The following is an 18,263-nucleotide window of genomic DNA, read 5'->3' as shown; positions in this document are numbered from 1 at the left end:
AAAAAAAACTTAAATATTATAAAATATTATATCTATCTAATCTGCCTTTATAATAATTTTTTATTAGTTATAAAATATTTAAAGTTTTTATAGTTTATAATTACTTTTACTAGGTATTTTATACCCTTAAGCTAGTATTACTACTTTTTAAATAATTTTATAATTATAAAAAGTTTTTAATTATAAATACTGTAGTTCTGCTTTGTAGAAATTATTTTTTATAAATAAAATACTACTAGTTTTTATTAGTTTTTTTAGTTTTTTTATAATAGTATTCTACTAATTATAAAAACTAAAATATCTATTTTAATTTACAAAAGTTTTTTTTTTAAAATATATTATAATTATATTTTCTGTAAATATATTTTTTAGCTTCTAAAAGCTTTTATAAACTTTTAGTATTAAAAAATTATATCTAGTTTTTTTTTTTTTTTATAAGGTGTTTTAATAAGGTCTGTAATTAATACTATAATTTATAAGTATTTTTTAATAAAGTAGTTATATTAATTTATAAAGCCTATAAATTTTAGTATATTTTTTATATTCTATAGTTTAGGCTAATTGTAAATAGTTGTAATATACTTTAGTTTTATATAAATATTTTTACAGCTAATTAAAAATTTTAAAAAGTTAATTTTTATTACTATAAAGTAGTACTTATTTAGTTTTATATATAATTTTATATTTTATAGTATTTTTAATATTTTACAGATCTGCGCCTTATATATTTTTAGATTCTATAAGTATACTATAATATTATTTAAATAAATAATTATAAAATTATCTAAATATTTTATAAATAAAAAATTTATAAAACTTTAAAATTCTGCAGATATATTAGTTAGTTTAAATAGTATAATTAAATATTTAAATAATCTATACTTTATTTAAAATACTATTTTTTATTTATATTTTTTTATAATTCTAATTCTGTAGTAGGCCTTATATAGATTTAGCTATATAAATTAAAAAGCCTCTATAAATTAGTTAATATATTTATTAATTTATAGTAGTAGATAAATATTTTTTTACTATTTATTTATTTAATTTATAGTAGTTTATATATATTTATAGGCTTTTATTTTTTTTATTTTTAAATAAAACTAGTATATTTACTGGCAACTTAAAATACCAGATCTATTTTTTTATAAATATTTTTTATAAATAGTTTTATAGAATTTTTTTTATAGGTAATATTTTATATACCTGCCCCAGCTTTAGCTGAAATTTTTTATAGAAATTAATTTTTAAATTTATTTTTAGTTTTTATATAAATAAGCTTATAGCTTTTTTTTCTATAAATACTATTTTATATTTACAGTACTATACTAGTATTTTTTAGTTAGTAGTTGTTTTATAAATTTTTTATATTATTACTAAATAAAGATTTATTTTTATAAAATTTTTTAGTATAATCTTCTCTGCTGCAACCTGTAGTACTTTTAGTATATAATATTTATAAAACTAAAGTTTATACTTATTAAATTTTATAGTAGATTTTTACTATTTTATTTAAAATATTTTTAAAACTATTTTATTTATTTCTAGTATTATAATTATAAAACCTATTTAGTTTTTACAGTATTTCTAAGTATTTTTTAAATATACTATAAATACTATAGTTTTTTTTAACTATATATTTTTTTACCTAATTTTTTTTATAATTATTTTTACTAAAATAGTTAGCTATTTTATTTATTTAGTAAATATTATAAATACTAGATTTACCTCTACTCTACTATTTATAATAATCTTTATTTTTATAAAATATTTTTTTATAGAAAATTAGCTACTTTTTTAGTTTTAAACTAGAATAGATTATAATTTTAATTTAATTTAAAATAGATACTATAATCCTATCTACTAGTTATTTTATAAGTAGTTTAGTTAACTAGTAATTTTTTATTTAGTAATCTATTTATATATAATTATAGTAAGCTTTTAATCTGGGGGCCTCTGCAGGTGCTTATAATATTAAAAAAAATTACTTTAGCTTTTAAATTCTTTTTATAAAACTATTAGTTTAGATTTTTAATTTTTAAATTCTATTTATAAAAGCAGTAGATCTATAATTTTTTTTTAAAATTTATTTATAAAATATTTTATTTTTTATTTGCTTATATTACTAATTTAGTACTAGATATAACTTTATAAGTAGTATAATAAGATTTTATTTAATTATAAAAAAAATCTACTGTTTATAAATCTTTTTTTAAACTATAAAAAAAAAATATAAAAAATAAATACAGCTATACAGTATTAATATTTTATATTTTATAATCTGATTTAGTTTTTATTTTTTTTTATTTTTATAAATAAATAAACTCTGGTTTTTTTTTATAAGGCTTAGTTTTAAGTATTTTTAACTAGGCTTTTTACTGTTTATTTATAAAATTTTTTAGCTGTATTTTAAAAAACTTATAAAAGTCAGCTTATTTTTTTTATAGTAAAATTCAGCTGCCTTACTTTTTTATAGATTATTTAAAATATAATCTAGATAGGCTACTATAATATATATTTTTTAATTTTTATTTTAGTTATTAGTTTTTATAGTTAATTTTTATTTAGTAATAAATATACAGTAGATAGTATAGTTACAGATACTGTATTATTTTTTATTTATAAATAGATTAATATATATACTAGTTTTTTTAGTTTCTACAGTACTGGAATTAGAGTTTTTTAAATTTTTATATAAATATTTTTTTATAGTACTAATTTTTAGCTGTTTCTACAGTTTAGTAATTTATTTAAATAAATATAAATATTTATAAAAGTTTTAAATTAGAACCTGTACTTTTTTTTTAGTATAGATAATTTATTTTCTGCAGTTAATATATAGTTTTTTATAATTAAATTAAAAAAGTTACTTTTAATTTAGTTTTATATATTATAACTGGCTATTACTTACCAGGCTATTCTACAGAATATTAAGTAATAAAATTATAAAAACTAAAAGGTAAAATAATATAATAAATAAATAACTTTTATAAAGCTAAAAATACTAATATATTATTTTAAAGTATTATTACTGTTTTATCTAATTTATAAGGCAGCTGCTGCCCTTAGGGGCGGCTGCGGCCGGCTTGCTTAGCTGTTATATAACTGCTGCCTTAGGTTGTCTATATATATTTCCCTTTGCAGATATCCGCGAAGGTTGGAAGGGCTGTTTGGGCCCTTACACTATTTTTAAATAAAATAAAGATTTTTATATTTAGTATATTAATAATTATACTTTAATATAAACTTAGATATTAATTCCGGATAATATTTAATAAAGCAAATAATTTAATATTTTAATATAGTATTCTACTAATTTAGCTTTAACTTTGCTTAATATAGCAGCTGGGTAGAGAATTAAGTATTACAGATTTTAAAAGGCAGCTTTTAGTAGACTATATTAAAAAGCTACTACTTTAATATATTTTTTTTAATTGTAGATAGCTTTCTACAATTAGTATCTTTTTTAGTATATAGTTTAATACTATTTAAACAATTTTTAAAAGTACTTATTTTAATATTAAATACAGCAGTACAGGCAGCTTTTGTAGTAAACTTTCTACTTTTAAAGGTTTTAACAGTAAGATTTAAATATTTATCTGTATCAGCTATATTAATATACAAAGAAAAATACCAAAAGAATTACAAGATATTTTAATATAGGGCGGTTTAGATAAGTTTTTTAACTTTAAATTACTGGGGGTGTAAGATGCGGTGCGGCGGCCGCCGGCTCGGTATTGTGCCGGCTCGGTGTCCGATTATATTATAGAAAACATTCTGACATCAGCAATCATCATTTCTATTCTTAACCAAGATTTGATCACAATCCCGGCTTCCGCCGAAGTGGAAGCAAACAGGAAGTACATGAGTACATAGGCAGGTGAAGGGGCCAGTAAGGTACCGAGTAAAACCCCCTGGAGGCAGGGTGATGCGCGATTGCTATTATGCTAATCAACCCGGGGTCTAAACCAAGGTACTCTGTAATTTTCCTTTGCACCTGTCCAAATGCTTAATTATACACACTTGCAGGGTCTTCCTAATATGGTCCATAAATGGATGATCACTTCCATGAGTCTCGACAAACATTTCTTGGTACAGTCGAAAATCCACTCATAGATGTGGAACAGGGCTGGCTGTAATCTGTATTGCTGTGAATCAATCTAACTACGTCATTATCATCATCATCATCCCCATCCCGGTGTGCAACTGTACTGTAGTCATGTCTATCTGTGCTTTGCGTACTGTACATACTGACAAGCTTGAGCATTATTAGCGCTCGGCTAGCCGGTTTCTAACGGTCAGGCTCGGCGTCTTGCATCATATGCCCGGCTATATTAAGCTTCCCTTATCACCCAGGGTCAATCGCAATCATAATTACCCCTAAGCTGATCTCTAATTCTTCAATACCCCCTCAATGGCCAGGGGACCTTCGATTATAAAAACCTCACGACTGTCATTTCCCCTGTCCCCACAGTATCGCCGTTCATCCTTCCAGCATACACCCAAGATGTCTGCATCAAACAAGCATTCCAAGTTCAGTCATCTGCCCCGCGCTGCCGTGGGGTCCTTGATCTGTCCTCATGAGGTATTGCACGCTCTTGACCTATAACATCGCGCATACGGATTTAGCAAGTTGAGGATGCTGACTCTGCTGCAAGGGTAGAGACCTCTTAGAGTCCTGTCAGTACAACAAAGGATCTTCCTTTCCGGAGGACGAGCGTCGGGCATTCAAACTACTAGGCCTGCTCCCCCCCAACGTTCAGACGTTGGAGGAGCAGGTCCAGCGAGCCTATGAGCAATACAGCAGCCGGGATAGTGATATCGCGAAGAATACCTTCATGGCTAGTATGAAGCAGCAAAATGAGGTTCTGTACTACAAGGTAGGATCCCAAATTTCGAGAATATTCTCGTATATCAATATCTCAATCCACATGAGCAATACCATTAACATTGGCTAATGCTCCAAAAGTTGTTGGAGACGCATCTCAAGGAGATGCTCAGTATCATATACACGCCAACCGAAGGTGACGCGATACAGAACTATTCGCGTCTGTTCAGGAAGCCCGAGGGGTGCTTCTTGAATATCAAAGAGCAGGATAAGATCGAAGATTGTCTTTCCAATTTTGAAAGCAATGAGGAGATTGACTATATCGTTGTCAGTGACGGAGAAGAGGTAAGCAGATAGGCGGCTAGATGTGGTCAGAACACACGACTGACATCTATCTCAGATCCTGGGCATTGGAGATCAAGGTGTAGGTGCCATATTGATCTCAGTCGCCAAGTTGGCATTGACAACCATCTGTGCGGGAATCCACCCTTCGCGGCAGCTTCCAGTCGTCTTAGACTGCGGGACCGATGTAAGTTAATTCCAGACATGGTCAAATATGTACTTATGCTGGCGCCAGAATGAATCCTTGCTCAAGGACGATTTATATCTGGGACTTCGACAGCCACGCGTCAGGGGAGAAGAGTATGATCAGTTTGTGGAAAAGTTTGTGACAGTTGCAAAGAAGAAGTTTCCAAAGGCATATATTCATTTGTAGGTAACCATCACCCGCAGGACCTGAGCTAGGCTGACCGTCTCTCCAGTGAGGACTTTGGCCTCCATAATGCCAAGCGCATCCTTGACAAGTTCCGCTCGCAGATTCCATGCTTCAACGATGATATTCAAGGGACGGGGTGTGTGACCTTGGCTGCCTTGATGGCTGCATTGCATGTCAGCAAGGTCAAGATGGAGGATGTGCGGATCGTAGTTTATGGGTCCGGGTCTGCTGGCACAGGCATTGCTGCGCAAATCGCTGACACGATCGAAAACGAGGCGGGCAAGCCAAAGGAAGAAGCCAGGAAGCAGATATGGTAAGCACTGTCCGGCCGATCACGCTGTTCTGTGTTATCATCGCGGTGTACTGAATCATGAGCCATATACAGGTGCCTTGATAAGCCCGGACTTCTTCTCAAATCCCTGGGAGATCAGCTGACACCAGCCCAAGTGCCATTCGCACGGGACGACGACGAATGGTCTGGAGAGAAATCCCGAGACTTGCTGGCCGTGGTGAAAAAGGTGCAACCGCATGTGTTGATTGGGACTTCTACCCAGCCTAAAGCTTTCACGGAAGAGATCATCCGCGAAATGGCCAAGCACGTCGAGACCCCAATTGTGTTCCCTCTCAGCAACCCAACACGCCTGCACGAAGCGTGCCCCGAGGACATCAACCGGTGGACAGATGGCAAGGCCTTGATGGCTACCGGCAGTCCATTCCCACCTGTTGAACGAGACGGAGGGAAGTACGAGATTGGTAAGGAAACAGTCCAGTATTGATTGATACGATATCCCAAGCTAATGAGTTTGACCATTGACGCGATGCAGCCGAATGTAACAATTCTACTTGCTTCCCTGGCATCGGACTCGGAGCGGTTCTCTCGCGGACACGCGTCTTGTCAGACAAGATGCTTGTCGCAGCAGTCAAAGCATTGGCTTCGCGGTCGCCAGCGCTGCAAGATCCCAAGGAGCCACTTCTCCCCGACGTTCAGGACGTCCGAGAGATGAGCATCGATATTGCCAAGGCCATAATCAAGACCGCAGTGAAGGAAGGGCACGCTGAGGAGACGGGAATCCCTACGGACGATCAGGAGTTGGATGAATGGGTTCGAATTCAAATGTGGGAGCCGAAGTACAGACCACTGGTGCGACCGCACCAACAAGAGTGAATAAGATCTCTAGGCTTCAATGGGGGTTTTGGGGGGGGGGGGGAGTTGAATTCTTATTAGATATACACTTATACACTACTTGGTGCCACGGCATAGACCATCCATCCATCTGATTCGGTCTTCAAAGGTGCGGTACACAAGCCCGCCATCATCACTCATGACCTCATTGGCACATTGGCACCCATCGTCATCACCCGCGGACACCCCGTCAATTGCTTCGTCTATCTTTCTTATGGTTGTTGTTCTAGATACGACTCAGGACAATAGAACCAGGAACCCTAAAATATACCCAAGAATTCTTCGAGGTCGCCAACGTAGAAAGAACAAAGCTGTCGGGGGGGAAAGACAAGGAAAGTCAGGCTCTTCTTTCTTCCTTCGCAACCTTTCAAGTTAGACTTTGCCCAGCCGAAATGCCAAGTGAGACTCTCAATATCTTGTAATCCCTCCGTCATCAGGGATCTTACTCTCTACAGCTTTCTCTTTCCAAGCACCTCATTAGATTCATCCTTACAGCATCTGAATCACCTTGCAGAACGCAGAACGCAGAACCTAGAACTGGGGGTCGTATTTCAACGGGATGAAGTTTATTCTGTTGACTACCCTGGTGATTCTTCTCCAGGCCTTGACCACCATATCACTGGCTCTCCCGCCATCCGCTCCTGCGTCAAGAGATCAGCCTGGCTATCCCCTAGAAATTGCAAAGCGTCGTGGTGGGGGAGGAGGAGGTCGTGCAGGGGGCAGCAGTAGCGGGGGAGGCAGTGGTGGGCGCACCGGTAGTAGCGGAGGGAGCAGCAGTGGCAGCAGCGGAAGTGGTTCTAGGACTGGGTGAGTTGTCTAATAATAATGCGAGATCCCTTTCCGTGCGCAGACAAAGCTGACTTTTTTCTGACTTTTTTCTGCTCTGTCAGTTCCTCTACCAACGTTGGAGGCTCAACCCGCAGCGGTTCAGGGAGACAACCAGCCTACGGGGGCGGCAAATACTATGCTGGCGGCGCGACCGCTCCCTATACTTCGGGTGCTCGTTCGCGAACAGGCATAACGCCCTATCTGTTACCTGCGACTGGTCTCGCGTTCTTCGGGTTCTGGGCATACAACGTCTACGCCTATCCGTATCCCCATCATTACTATTATGTGAATCAGTCCTCGCACCGCAATGAGTCCATGCCCGTGGTCTGTCTATGCCAACAGTACCTGGAATGTGGCTGTGATGACAACTCCAATTCCACCTACTATGAGTCGCTGTTCAACGGTAGCCAACCAACGAACACAAGCATTACGCGGCTTGCCACCGTGAATGGCACCGACTCGATCTATATCAATGGTACCTTGCCCAATGGGACCACCGTCGCCGATTCCTCTGCCTCAGCCGCCGCAGCTGGACCAACAAGCCAAGTGAGCCTCTCCATCGGGTACTGGACCATCATTGCGTTGGTGGTGGGCCAGGTGTGGGTTTTGTAATGAGGGTCTGCTTCTGTTTATCCAGTTTCTTGCCATAGAATACCCCCTTCTCTTGTTTGCTACTATGTACAGTACTTTTCTGGGTACGGTCTTTTTTGGGTTTTTTTTTGGTTTTTTTCTTTTTTTTTCTTCTTTTCTTTTTTCTTTCCTTTCCTTTTTTTGTCTTGCTTGTTCCCGGTCTTCGAGCCTAGACTTTACCGCTTGGCCGCTTGCTGCAGAACCTGACCGACTAAACTACACCGCGGTCAGACTAAATTAAGGCCCAGGGCAAACTTCACTTCATCAATCTCATTCGCTATTCTCCAACCCATGTTTCATCACTCTCGGCCGTCATTGTCTCAAATTGAGGGTCTACAGACACCAATCTCTTCAACACGGGAAAACGCCTTCGGCTTTAGCCTTCCCAGATCTACACATTTCTTGTTCGTCGACCACTGCTCGCTAAGTTAGTTACCATCTCTATTCCCCATCTGATAATGCCGAGCTATCGAATCTCTACTATACTTACGGTAGGTGGACGGCATCGCTAGATGCCAGGCATTGTAATGTGAATACAACTTGGGGTCGAAATCCTGAATTGACCGATGCTGGGGCCTAATCAGTTGTCTGTCTAGGATCCTTCCTGTCAGCCCCAGCCCTAGAAATAGTCTATGCATACCGGTACAATTGCGTAGACTTCTACTCCGTACAATAAATAAATATGATTGAACAAATACGGACCCAGACAGCATCTAATGAAAAAAAGCCAAGCAGTGAATGGGCACGTCAATCATTCACCCCCCCTCTTCTCCCCCCCACCCCTTTTCCCTCTTATTCTGACACTCCTACCCCATTTCCTCTTTCTTGTTTGTTTTCTTCTGCATCTTTTATGAACTGCAATAGTTACAGCAGTGCTGTCATTCCTTCTGTGCGTTAGATCTGATTTTTGAATCCCTTCCTTCATTTTGTCTCGGTACACAAGAGCAGTCCCTCGTTTGCAGCTCCATCCATTCTTTCAGCCGTGTCTTTATTTCATCCGATTGAATTATTTATACTATTGCAACAAATATACGGATAGATATACATTCCAGGGTGCCTCCAAAGCACACTGCCTTGGCTCGTCGAGATATTTTTCGGCTCCAGACTTCACGCCATTGGAAAACCGTTTGCTTGAATCAGCTGGTCTCATTCCCAGGTCACTTCCAAGTGCTCAGGATAAATTGAGAGCAAAAAAAAAAAAAAAAAACACGTCTCGAGCGACCATGTATATCTCGAATGCTCTTCTGATTGCCTGCGCGGCCTACGCACCATTTGCTACCGCAGCGGTGCAGGCCATACCTGCCGCCGCTGCTATCACAAGGAGCGCTGCCTATCCCGGAGTTTCCTCTACAACACCCACACTGGCTTCCACCACGACTACTTCGTCCCCACTCATTTGGAGCAGCAGCAACATCGACGCGACTGCCACTACCGCCAGCTCGGAGGTTCACCCCGCAAGTTCGTCGAATCTCTCCAGCCACACGCCAACTTTCAGCCTTCACGTCGCCAGCTCTGCTATCGCCAGCTCCGTGCGTGCTAGCTCTTCTGTGGCCGCCAGCCCTTCCTTCACCAGGTCCTATATCACCAAGACCACCGCCCTTCCCACCAAAGGTGCTTCCGCCGACACTAAATCTGAATCCGGATCCTCTACTTCCGCCGACGCAGCCGAGGCGACTGAGACCAGTGCTGCGGCCCCATCCAGCAAACTATCGAGCAGCCTTGCTGCTGGTGTCCTGGCTGCCGTTGGTCTTATCATGCTCTGAGCTCATTTGGTGCAAGTGCCTGGCTTGGATGGTCAAGCTCGGTGTCTCGTCCTCTGCTTGAATATAAAGGGCCTCTCATTCCCTCTGACAGGGGGTACTAGCTACGGTAGCGATGACAGGAGGCCGTGCGGCTGTTCAGTCTACCAGTTCAGCTTCCCACCACGCTATTGTGGAGCTCCTATACTTGTGATGGAAAGCAACAAGCAATTCAGTATTCGAGGTTTGATGTATCAACCCAGTGTTGGAAGAAATTTTACTGTAATAATCCCGAGCGGGAGCTTAGCTTTGACCAGCTTTTTGCCTAGCTTTTCACTTCATCGTGCGTTTTCAGCCATGCGGTCCAAGTCGCATCAAGTAAGTTGCCACAAAGGAAAAGGATTTATGTTCTGTTGACAACGCGGACATAATGAAAGCTAAGATTAGGCCCGTCGAGCTTTCATAAAGATATGCACGAAGGCATAGATGACATTAACGTAGTGTACAGTTGCAGTAAGGTGTTGCGAACAATCGCATCAAGCAACGGAGAGAACATCTTCTAATTGCGGAATGTTGCCTCGTATCTTTTATAAGATTTAGTTAGCACAGAAAGACAGAAGGGAAGTGAATGCACTGCGTACCTCTTTCCTCTGAAGGCCCAAACACCCCAGTTGCCACATGAAACATCATGAGGATCCAGATCATTGAGATCCCAGCGTAAACTGCGGAAAATATTTTCGCCCGGTTCAAGCAGAATATCGAATTCGCCAGCACATTTCTCATGTACCCAGTTGATATCCCGTTCCATATCCCACTGCGTGTAGCCTGTGCTGATGATCGGCACCTTGGTCTCCAGTAGTTGCGGGAGGGTTTCTTCCCACTCGTGAGAGCTTGCCGGGTGTCCGAGTCCGGGATGAAACAACATGATGCAGTCCAAGTATGGATCGAAAGGTTGGAAGTAATTGGCTTTGTACATTGTGTGGAAGTAGTCAACATAGGTCGTGATTTTGAATTGACCTCCAAGTCGGTCTTCGACGACTCCCCCGAATGGATTGCCAGGTGTCCGCTCTGGAAGTGGAAATTCGGCGTCGCGATTCGTCATACTCTCCGGTCCGACGAAAATGAGATGAATGAGAGAGCGTGGAAAGATGTAGCTGAGCTGCAACCAAACCTCTCGCGGCAAGGAAGACTCAGCCCGGGCCCCTAAGATGAAAATGCGGACCGGTGGTGCCTTCAGGCGTAGTCCTCGGATATCGACACCCTCTCCTGTCTTGGGAGGGTGTAAAGTGTATCGCAAGGCTGGGACTGCCAGTTAGACAAACATTCATAGAGCATGTGTGGGGGAAAGACGAGATGAGGAGATTATCGTGATGACTTACCACTAACACTTTTAAGCCCCTCCACCGTAAGCCTCCCCCCCTTTCGGACATTGTAGGGACTCAGTTCATGCAGAACACTCGCTAGTGTAAGCGGATAGGTCAGCATCCGGGTCACTTGCCGCATGCTCCGGTCATCGTTGATCGCCTCAAACTCTCGTGTATAAAGAAAAGTGTCCCAGTTCGTCATGTTGATGACGAAATTATCATCTTGAAGTCCTGGGTAGGTGAACTCCGGGAAAACCCGCCCAGAATGCAAATCATGATCGTCCTCATTGATCTGTCGGATGGTCTCGCAGACCTCCAAGTGTGCTTCAAAGTCATCCATCCAATGCCCCTCCGAGCAATAGATCGGCACGCCGCAGTCGGGACATTCAAAGTGAGAGTGCGCTGGCGGCAGACTCGAGCTCTGTGGGCTCTTGCGCGTCTCTGGGTCGTGAGGAGAGACAGGCAGTCGGGTCTGCTGGTGGCTTGGATGTGGGCAGAAGGCGTTTTGCTTGATGAAAGCCGCACGCTGTCGAATGGCCGCTGCTGGTGACTGAGAGAACGAATGGAAGAGGTTGTTCGGTTTCAACAAAACGCGCGGATCTGGAAAAGTATTGGAGGTGGAGGATGGAGCCTTCTGCACGACCGACCCGAGACTTCGGGACGCAGTCGGGGGAGTCAAGGCCGTTTGCTTCGAGGTTGTTTGGGGCGGGTTATCCGAGAAAAGGAGACCTTTGCTAGAACTGCTCAAACTCCGCACAAAGGCCGGGTTAAACAGGCCATATCCTCCCCTACTAGGCAGTGCATAGTGTGGCAGGCGTACCACAGCCCGTCGGCGGAGTGCGTGTAGGCAGCGACCACAGGTGTACTCACCAGTCATTGCTGGTCGGTACAGAGCTAACATGAACCAGGAAGAACAATAAAGAAAAGAGAAAATGAAGAACGAATACAAGAAGTGGTTGAGTGTCGACTTTCTCCGGCAGTGACAGCGAGAAGCAGTTGTAGGACGGAGCTTACTGAACGGTTGCCAAGCATGCACACGTGACATTCGCGTCCTAGCAGAGTGGTGTTGAATAAGTTTTTATGCTACAGTCGAGATGCAATAGCATCTGCAATCATTCAGCCAGTCAGGCATGTAACGTTTCAATATTAAATCATAGTCACGGTGGGGACAACCACTCATTAAACATACACATCACTCCCCCCTCAGAAAATATCCTCACAGACACTCCAATCGTGGGATTCTCGGCACTTCCAGTAGTTACCGTTGTGTGCCCAGTACTCCTCTCCGGTGACTGGGCACTGGGCTCGCGTGAACCACTTGGGCTGGTACTCGTCCCCGTTGGTCTCGCGCTCTCTGCGCTTGGCTCGCTGCTTTTCTTCCACCCGATGCTTCTCGCTGGCCGCCAAATCATATTCGCCTTCTTCCATCGCACGCTGATCAGGTCGAAGCCGTGTGTCCGTAGGAGGAAGGTGCTCCTTCAGACCTTTCGGCAGAGCGTTGAGGGTGATAACGAACGGAGTCAGGTTGAACGGAATTCCGCTCGGGCGTGCATGACACTGCCAGACCAGAAGCGTCTTGGTTGATTCGGGATCCTGGCCAGACACCGGCGCCTCAAATCCGGGAGTATGGCGCGCATATATCTTATCATTCCACCGGCCGCCAATACTCCATTTCGGGGTTCCATCTCGGTCTACTACTTTCCCGGACACCTGATAGGCAGAGGATGCCTTCCAACCCCTGGGTTTGAAATCCAAGTAGCAAACCTCGCCGGTGGTCCAGTTTTTGATCTCCATCAACCCGTAGTTGTCGACCGTTGGGTTACCAGTAATGATTCCAATCACAGATGAGGTGACTTTCTTCCAAGTATATAATTCCTCTCCTCCGGATGCCGGCCGCAATCGAAGGAACCATGTCCCTAAGAGATTGATATCGAAAGATTTCCCGTAGAATTTCGATTTGAGAGCAGACTCGCCCTATGTTTTCATGGACCAGTCAGCGAATTGATGGCAGTCACTACATTAGAATATTCTAAGAACAAGTACTCACATAGTAATCCCATTTAGTCGACTCAGCCCAGGCAGCGCCTATCGGTGGGTGGTGGCTGACCTGCTCAATAAAGAACCGATAGCCTTTGTCAGGCCGGACATATTCAAATGTTTCACCAAGGAGGGGATTGAAAGGCTTTGCCACACGGCCAATGGTCGATGCATATTCGCTTGCAGCATACGCAGCGACATATAGCAACCGCTCCATGGAGTCGGGTCTATCAGCGGCAATGTCCAAGAGGTCCGCATATTCCAGGTCTTCAGCCACTCGTTGAAGTAACGACGTTGGCTCGTTGAAAGAGACTGGAAGGGTCATCTTCGTCATGTCCTTACCAATCATAGACTTTAGAATACCCTATAATTATTGTGAGCGTTTACCAATATCGGATTTCTTATGCAGTAGGTTGTTGAGCAGTTACTTACCCAGAGCGAGATTTTCGGCCTGTTGTCATAGTCCATTTTCAGCCGTTCCCTGACAGACTCATCGTACCCCGTGAATGAGGGGATTATTTCATTCCGCTTGATGGCTCGAAGCTCGCTACCCTGATCTGGGGACTCCCTCCCGTCATCATCTGTAGGTACAAATGTCAAATCCTCCACCTCAATCTCCCCTGAATCAATTGCATCAAAGAACTGGTCGTCGTCGTCATCATCGGACCCTGAGTCACAAAGGTTGCTGATCTGAGAGAGAGTTGACTGTTTGTGATTGAGCGACTGCCCTGACCCTTTCTCCGTTATCCGCGAGTCTTCGTCAACCACATCATATGTTTGAGTCTCGACTTTTGCAACATCGGAGTTATCCCTGATGGTTTGTGCATGAGAAGGTGCCTTCCCATCAACATGGCCAGTAGTAGCTGACTCTAATGCTTCCCTGAGCGCCCTTTTGGTGCGCCGACGTTTCTCTTCGGATTCACCCATTCGCGACTGCAGTTCTTCATGTTCATGCGCTATCTTAGCCATACTTTCTTCCCACATCTTACGTAAATAGGCCTCACGGTTCAGCCTATATTGCCAATAAGCATCGCGGTCCCTGGAGATCTTCAGAAGATTTTGCACCAAGCCTTGTAAGCTACTCACGGCTGCTCCGTAAGCTACCAGAGCTTGCTCGACGGCCGGATCTGACAGGGTTGTACTCGGGCTTCTCGATTGTTCCGCCTGCATTGAAGCCGCAACGTTGGCGAGGATATCAAGCTGAAGTTTAGTCGACTGTGCGGTGATATTCAGAGCATCTTTATCAGCTGGAGGTATATCGTGGCTGGATGCATAGTCTCCATCATCATCATCATCATCATCATCATCAATATCATCATCTCCGTCAATGTAGGGCACAGTAGTTACATGACCAGTGAGACGGCGGACCGCATTTGATGGTGCAGCATGATCCAACGAGCCGTACAATGAGCCTTCATCGTCTTCAGGGGCACTTTCTAGCGTTGTACGCGATGCATACGTGCTAAGCCGTGTGCCACTACTACTTGGCACCGCGATGGATGATGGAGCCAGGGTTTTCCCACTCAATTTATGGTAGGTACTGAAGCCTGGCGAGTCTGACATGCTCTCAGGTGACCGACCCTCGGTCTGTTCGATCTTCGCTTGGCGTAGCACTTCAGCATGCCTTGTCTGGCGCTTTTCTTCTTCCTTTGCTTCGTCCTTTGCCCATTGTATGGCATTGTTGAGCGTCCAGAACCAGCGCTTAGCCTCGACGACATGGTTCGCCTTAAGATGGTACTTGACTGATGACTTGCCGTAAATTTCAAAACGGGTCTTGTCCTGCGAATCCATATTAAGCCTAGCAATTTTCATATTGATAGCGCCTCGGCAAGCTGAGCCCGCATCATCTGCCAAAGCCAAGGAGCAGACATCAAATTAGCCAGTTTGACATGATTGGAAATGGGTGCGTTTAGCTAGATTTACCTTGATGTTTATAGTAGCTCAAGACCCCGTCCTCCAATACAAACCACCGTAGCTTATAACCACTGGTGTAATTTGTCCATTTCTTCAGATAGCCTCTCATCTCACGAGCTTCTTTGCCAGCGAAGGGAGCTTCGGCTACGCCCACCCTGCCAGAGACGCTCGGGGTCGTTGCGCTAGTTCCTAAAATGGCTTTCTCCTGTATACCACGTTGAGCCATGACAGCGGCCGGGGACTTTTTGACGATTGCACGAGTCTTTTCATCTTTGGTGACGTCTTGTGGGAGCTTACCCTTTTTGTCGCGGCGAAATGGGTCGGCACCATGCATTAGAAGAATCTGTATCAGCTTCGTATCTCTCCTTCTTGCTCCTTCGTGTAGCAGCGTTCCCCCAGAGTGAATGGTAGCAGGATCAGTGACTAGATCCAGGCTATCGACATCCATCACACCCTCAACCCGAGGCTCTTCCAAGACCTTCTCAAGTTTCGCATATTTACCTTGGGAGACTAGTGTTTGAATCTCCTGGGTTTTATGGTCAACGAATAGTGACCGCGCTAGCTGAAGTTGCTGGAATATCTCTGGAGTCCGGGCAACGTCTAGAGCTGTTTGACCACCGTAGTTGACAATTGAGTCATTTAGCGAAGGCCGACTCAGCAGCTCACGAACTACAGGACCTCGTCCTAGCTGGGCGGCCAGATGAAGGGGAGTATTGCCATCTCGATCCTGTGCATTCACATCCAGCTCTTCGCCCGTAGATAGTACATACTCCACGACTTGTGGCTCTGCGCACTGAATAGCTAAGTGGAGAACCGTCGTACCTGACAGACTGGTCGCCCCTTGAGGCTCTTTCGCCTCTTTGATGGCTTTAGAGATAGCGGTGGTGTCGCCGCTCCGAAGAATCTCAAAGAGGCGGAAAGTCCTCACCGACTGGTCGAGAGACATGCTACTGCCTTCGGCGTGCGGCAAAGAGGGAAGCTTCTCGATATTGTCGTCGTCTCGGATGGAGCTCATCGATTCTCGCGGAGGTTCGCCAGCCATCGAAGGCAACAAGTTCGTCTCCTGACGTGAATTGCGGCGGCTGGCGCTTCGCGCGGCTGGTATACCAGGGAAGGAGGACGTGGTGCTGCCGACCGGAGAGGAGGTGGAAGGGGGAGGTGACTGGGCGCGATCGCGACCGGCACTGCCCTGACGACCCTCGCGCGACTTGTCTCGGTGCAAAATCGCCAGCGCCAAAGAACTGCGGGAACGTTTATGTCTAAAGGTCGTAAAGGACATCCAGTGTCAGCACGCCTCAACTACGGCGGTCATTCGAATGCAGGTTCCGGGCCTCTGGTCACATAGGCGACATAAGTCGGCCACGAAGTGTTGAAGAAATGAGGGTGGGCTGCGGATTGTCCAGGAAATCCATCTCGAGATGCACTCACCCTTCACCCTTATCCGTCATCACTCTCTTCTGCTCACCGCGGCCACAATCAGTTTCCAAGCCGGACCCTCTAGACACAGGATGTCAAGTACGGTGTCAGATACAGCGCCAAGTGCAGCGGGAATCGCTGGGAATCCTCGGCTGCGAGGTGGGATGAGGAAAGGAAAAGGGGGCGGAGGTAAGGAAGGAAAAGGAGGCTGGTTGGAGGTCGGCAAAAGAGGGAGGGAGGGGTCGGATCTGGGGAAGGCGGCGCGCGTCACTGGTTTTTGGGGGGTCTCCCCGACAATTGAATATAACTGCTCATCGCTTCGCGTGTTTTGGGCGCTTCGGCAAACGGCTCACGGTCGAAGGAAAAGGTAACATCTATTATATATGGAGTAAAATACATACATAACCCAACAGTCTTAACTGATGGCTGTATAGCCCGAGCTTCACCTAGTCTCTCCACTCACTACGACGATAACACTACCTAGCTGTCGACGAAGGTCTTCCTTGTCGACATCATGGGTATCTTCCACCTCGCCCCACATATCCGTCTGCCACTTGACTTCCATACTGGACGCTTCGGCTGCCTCTTCAATCCCAAATCTCTTCTGTCCGGGTCGTTGTAAGCCACGGAAGTTCTCGCTCCATTCAACGACCAGTCGAGCAGCGATCAGAAGACTCTTCGCTGCGAGTATGCCTCTCTCAAGCGCGGCCAGATCGAAAGCATGCAGATTCATGACCCACTGTTGAATGATATCCTTGGTGACTTGCGGCTGGGATACGGGCAGGATGCTGTCGACATCTAGAATTGGTCGAATATCAACTCCGGGCCAGACCTTGGTACCCAGAAAGGCAATTATATCATTGGCGACCCTCATCTGCGCCTCTCGCAGACTTTCGAGTTTTTCACCATTCTCATTGGTTTCTCCAAGGGAGTCGACAGCTTCAGGCACCCAGCATAACAGCGTGTCGGTGTCCAGATAACGCATCGCGGTCTTCACAATCTGATCCCTTGCGGACGACATGCCTTCCTCATCCTCTCGGGCGATATCTGCCGCCCGCGCCGTGAGAGATGTCAGCGGGATAAGATGATTTTTCAGAGCTTGCTGGGCGGTAGTCATCACATCCCACTCCAAAGCAATCGCATGCGCTAGGTAAGGTTTCGTCGACGGTATGGACAAGGCATCTTTGGACGGCGTTCTTATGGGGCGGGTGTCCAGCAAGACTTCGTAATTGCCTTCTATTATTGGGATCCAGAGCACGTTGGAAATCAAGTCAATCCAAGCCCTAAACGTATATTCGCCGCAGTAGCTGTTCAAGATTTACCTGACTTTTTCCGAACAATGACATCCTTCCAAAAGCGCTTCTTGAGTCCTGAAGAGGGCTTTTCTGGACGCGCATTTGCTTCCTTTTCGAACGAACTTTCTGATCGCAGTCCAGAGCATGCATCGAAGAAAGGCACAGGTGATGGCGCCTTAGGGGGGGGGCCATGGGCAGTAACAGGGTGGGCAACAGCGGCTTTAATGCAGGAGGTTTTAAGGGAACGCCGCGCAATAGCGCCATTATGTCGAGCAGCCAGGGTCGAAACTGCCTGTCTCGACAGAGTTGCGTAG

At 43.8% G+C, this 18,263-nt stretch overlaps 7 protein-coding genes across 7 annotated transcripts; 4 read left to right on the top strand and 3 right to left on the bottom strand.

The window, feature by feature from the left end:
• Window positions 1-4,507: 4,507 nt before the first annotated feature.
• BO86DRAFT_307926 (NAD-dependent malic enzyme) lies at window positions 4,508-6,708 on the top strand (the record flags this gene model as incomplete). The annotated part of the gene is made up of 8 exons (XM_025667752.1): window positions 4,508-4,585; window positions 4,659-4,880; window positions 4,970-5,173; window positions 5,229-5,357; window positions 5,406-5,539; window positions 5,590-5,856; window positions 5,929-6,296; window positions 6,368-6,708. 8 exons carry the CDS (start codon window positions 4,508-4,510, stop codon window positions 6,706-6,708), a joined length of 1,743 nt encoding a protein of 580 aa, XP_025529871.1.
• A 577-nt stretch (window positions 6,709-7,285) lies between these two features.
• Window positions 7,286-8,166, top strand: BO86DRAFT_377492 (uncharacterized protein; the record flags this gene model as incomplete). The annotated part of the gene is made up of 2 exons (XM_025670588.1): window positions 7,286-7,533; window positions 7,617-8,166. 2 exons carry the CDS (start codon window positions 7,286-7,288, stop codon window positions 8,164-8,166), a joined length of 798 nt encoding a protein of 265 aa, XP_025529870.1.
• Window positions 8,167-9,373: 1,207 nt separating this feature from the next.
• Window positions 9,374-10,435, top strand: BO86DRAFT_408170 (putative extracellular serine-rich protein). The gene has a single exon (XM_025674326.1). It carries the CDS (start codon window positions 9,408-9,410, stop codon window positions 9,945-9,947), a length of 540 nt encoding a protein of 179 aa, XP_025529868.1. The 5' UTR covers window positions 9,374-9,407; the 3' UTR covers window positions 9,948-10,435.
• BO86DRAFT_24827 (uncharacterized protein) lies at window positions 10,042-10,411 on the top strand. Its single transcript, XM_025667149.1, has one exon. The coding sequence runs from the start codon at window positions 10,137-10,139 to the stop codon at window positions 10,338-10,340; it is 204 nt and encodes a 67-aa protein (XP_025529869.1). The 5' UTR covers window positions 10,042-10,136; the 3' UTR covers window positions 10,341-10,411.
• Window positions 10,436-10,482: 47 nt separating the features above from the next.
• BO86DRAFT_397605 (putative mRNA processing protein (Mss51)) lies at window positions 10,483-12,164 on the bottom strand (the record flags this gene model as incomplete). The annotated part of the gene is made up of 3 exons (XM_025673503.1): window positions 10,483-10,507; window positions 10,565-11,222; window positions 11,303-12,164. The coding sequence occupies 3 exons, from the start codon at window positions 12,162-12,164 to the stop codon at window positions 10,483-10,485; spliced, it is 1,545 nt and encodes a 514-aa protein (XP_025529867.1).
• A 261-nt stretch (window positions 12,165-12,425) lies between these two features.
• BO86DRAFT_387427 (OSBP family protein) lies at window positions 12,426-16,866 on the bottom strand. Its single transcript, XM_025671589.1, has 5 exons — window positions 16,667-16,866; window positions 15,248-16,497; window positions 13,757-15,171; window positions 13,335-13,688; window positions 12,426-13,261 (listed from the first exon to the last, which is right to left on the bottom strand). Exons 1-5 carry the CDS (start codon window positions 16,684-16,686, stop codon window positions 12,491-12,493), a joined length of 3,810 nt encoding a protein of 1,269 aa, XP_025529866.1. The 5' UTR covers window positions 16,687-16,866; the 3' UTR covers window positions 12,426-12,490.
• Window positions 16,867-17,010: 144 nt separating this feature from the next.
• On the bottom strand, window positions 17,011-18,100 carry BO86DRAFT_387426 (ATP synthase complex assembly protein ATP12). The gene has a single exon (XM_025671588.1). The coding sequence runs from the start codon at window positions 17,769-17,771 to the stop codon at window positions 17,097-17,099; it is 675 nt and encodes a 224-aa protein (XP_025529865.1). The 5' UTR covers window positions 17,772-18,100; the 3' UTR covers window positions 17,011-17,096.
• Window positions 18,101-18,263: the final 163 nt, after the last annotated feature.

Source organism: Aspergillus japonicus, assembly GCF_003184785.1.
Source record: "Aspergillus japonicus CBS 114.51 unplaced genomic scaffold BO86scaffold_11, whole genome shotgun sequence".
NCBI classification, from domain to species: domain Eukaryota; kingdom Fungi; phylum Ascomycota; class Eurotiomycetes; order Eurotiales; family Aspergillaceae; genus Aspergillus; species Aspergillus japonicus.
The sequence above is the reverse complement of the archived record's forward strand: the minus strand, read 5'-3'. Positions and strand labels throughout refer to the sequence as shown.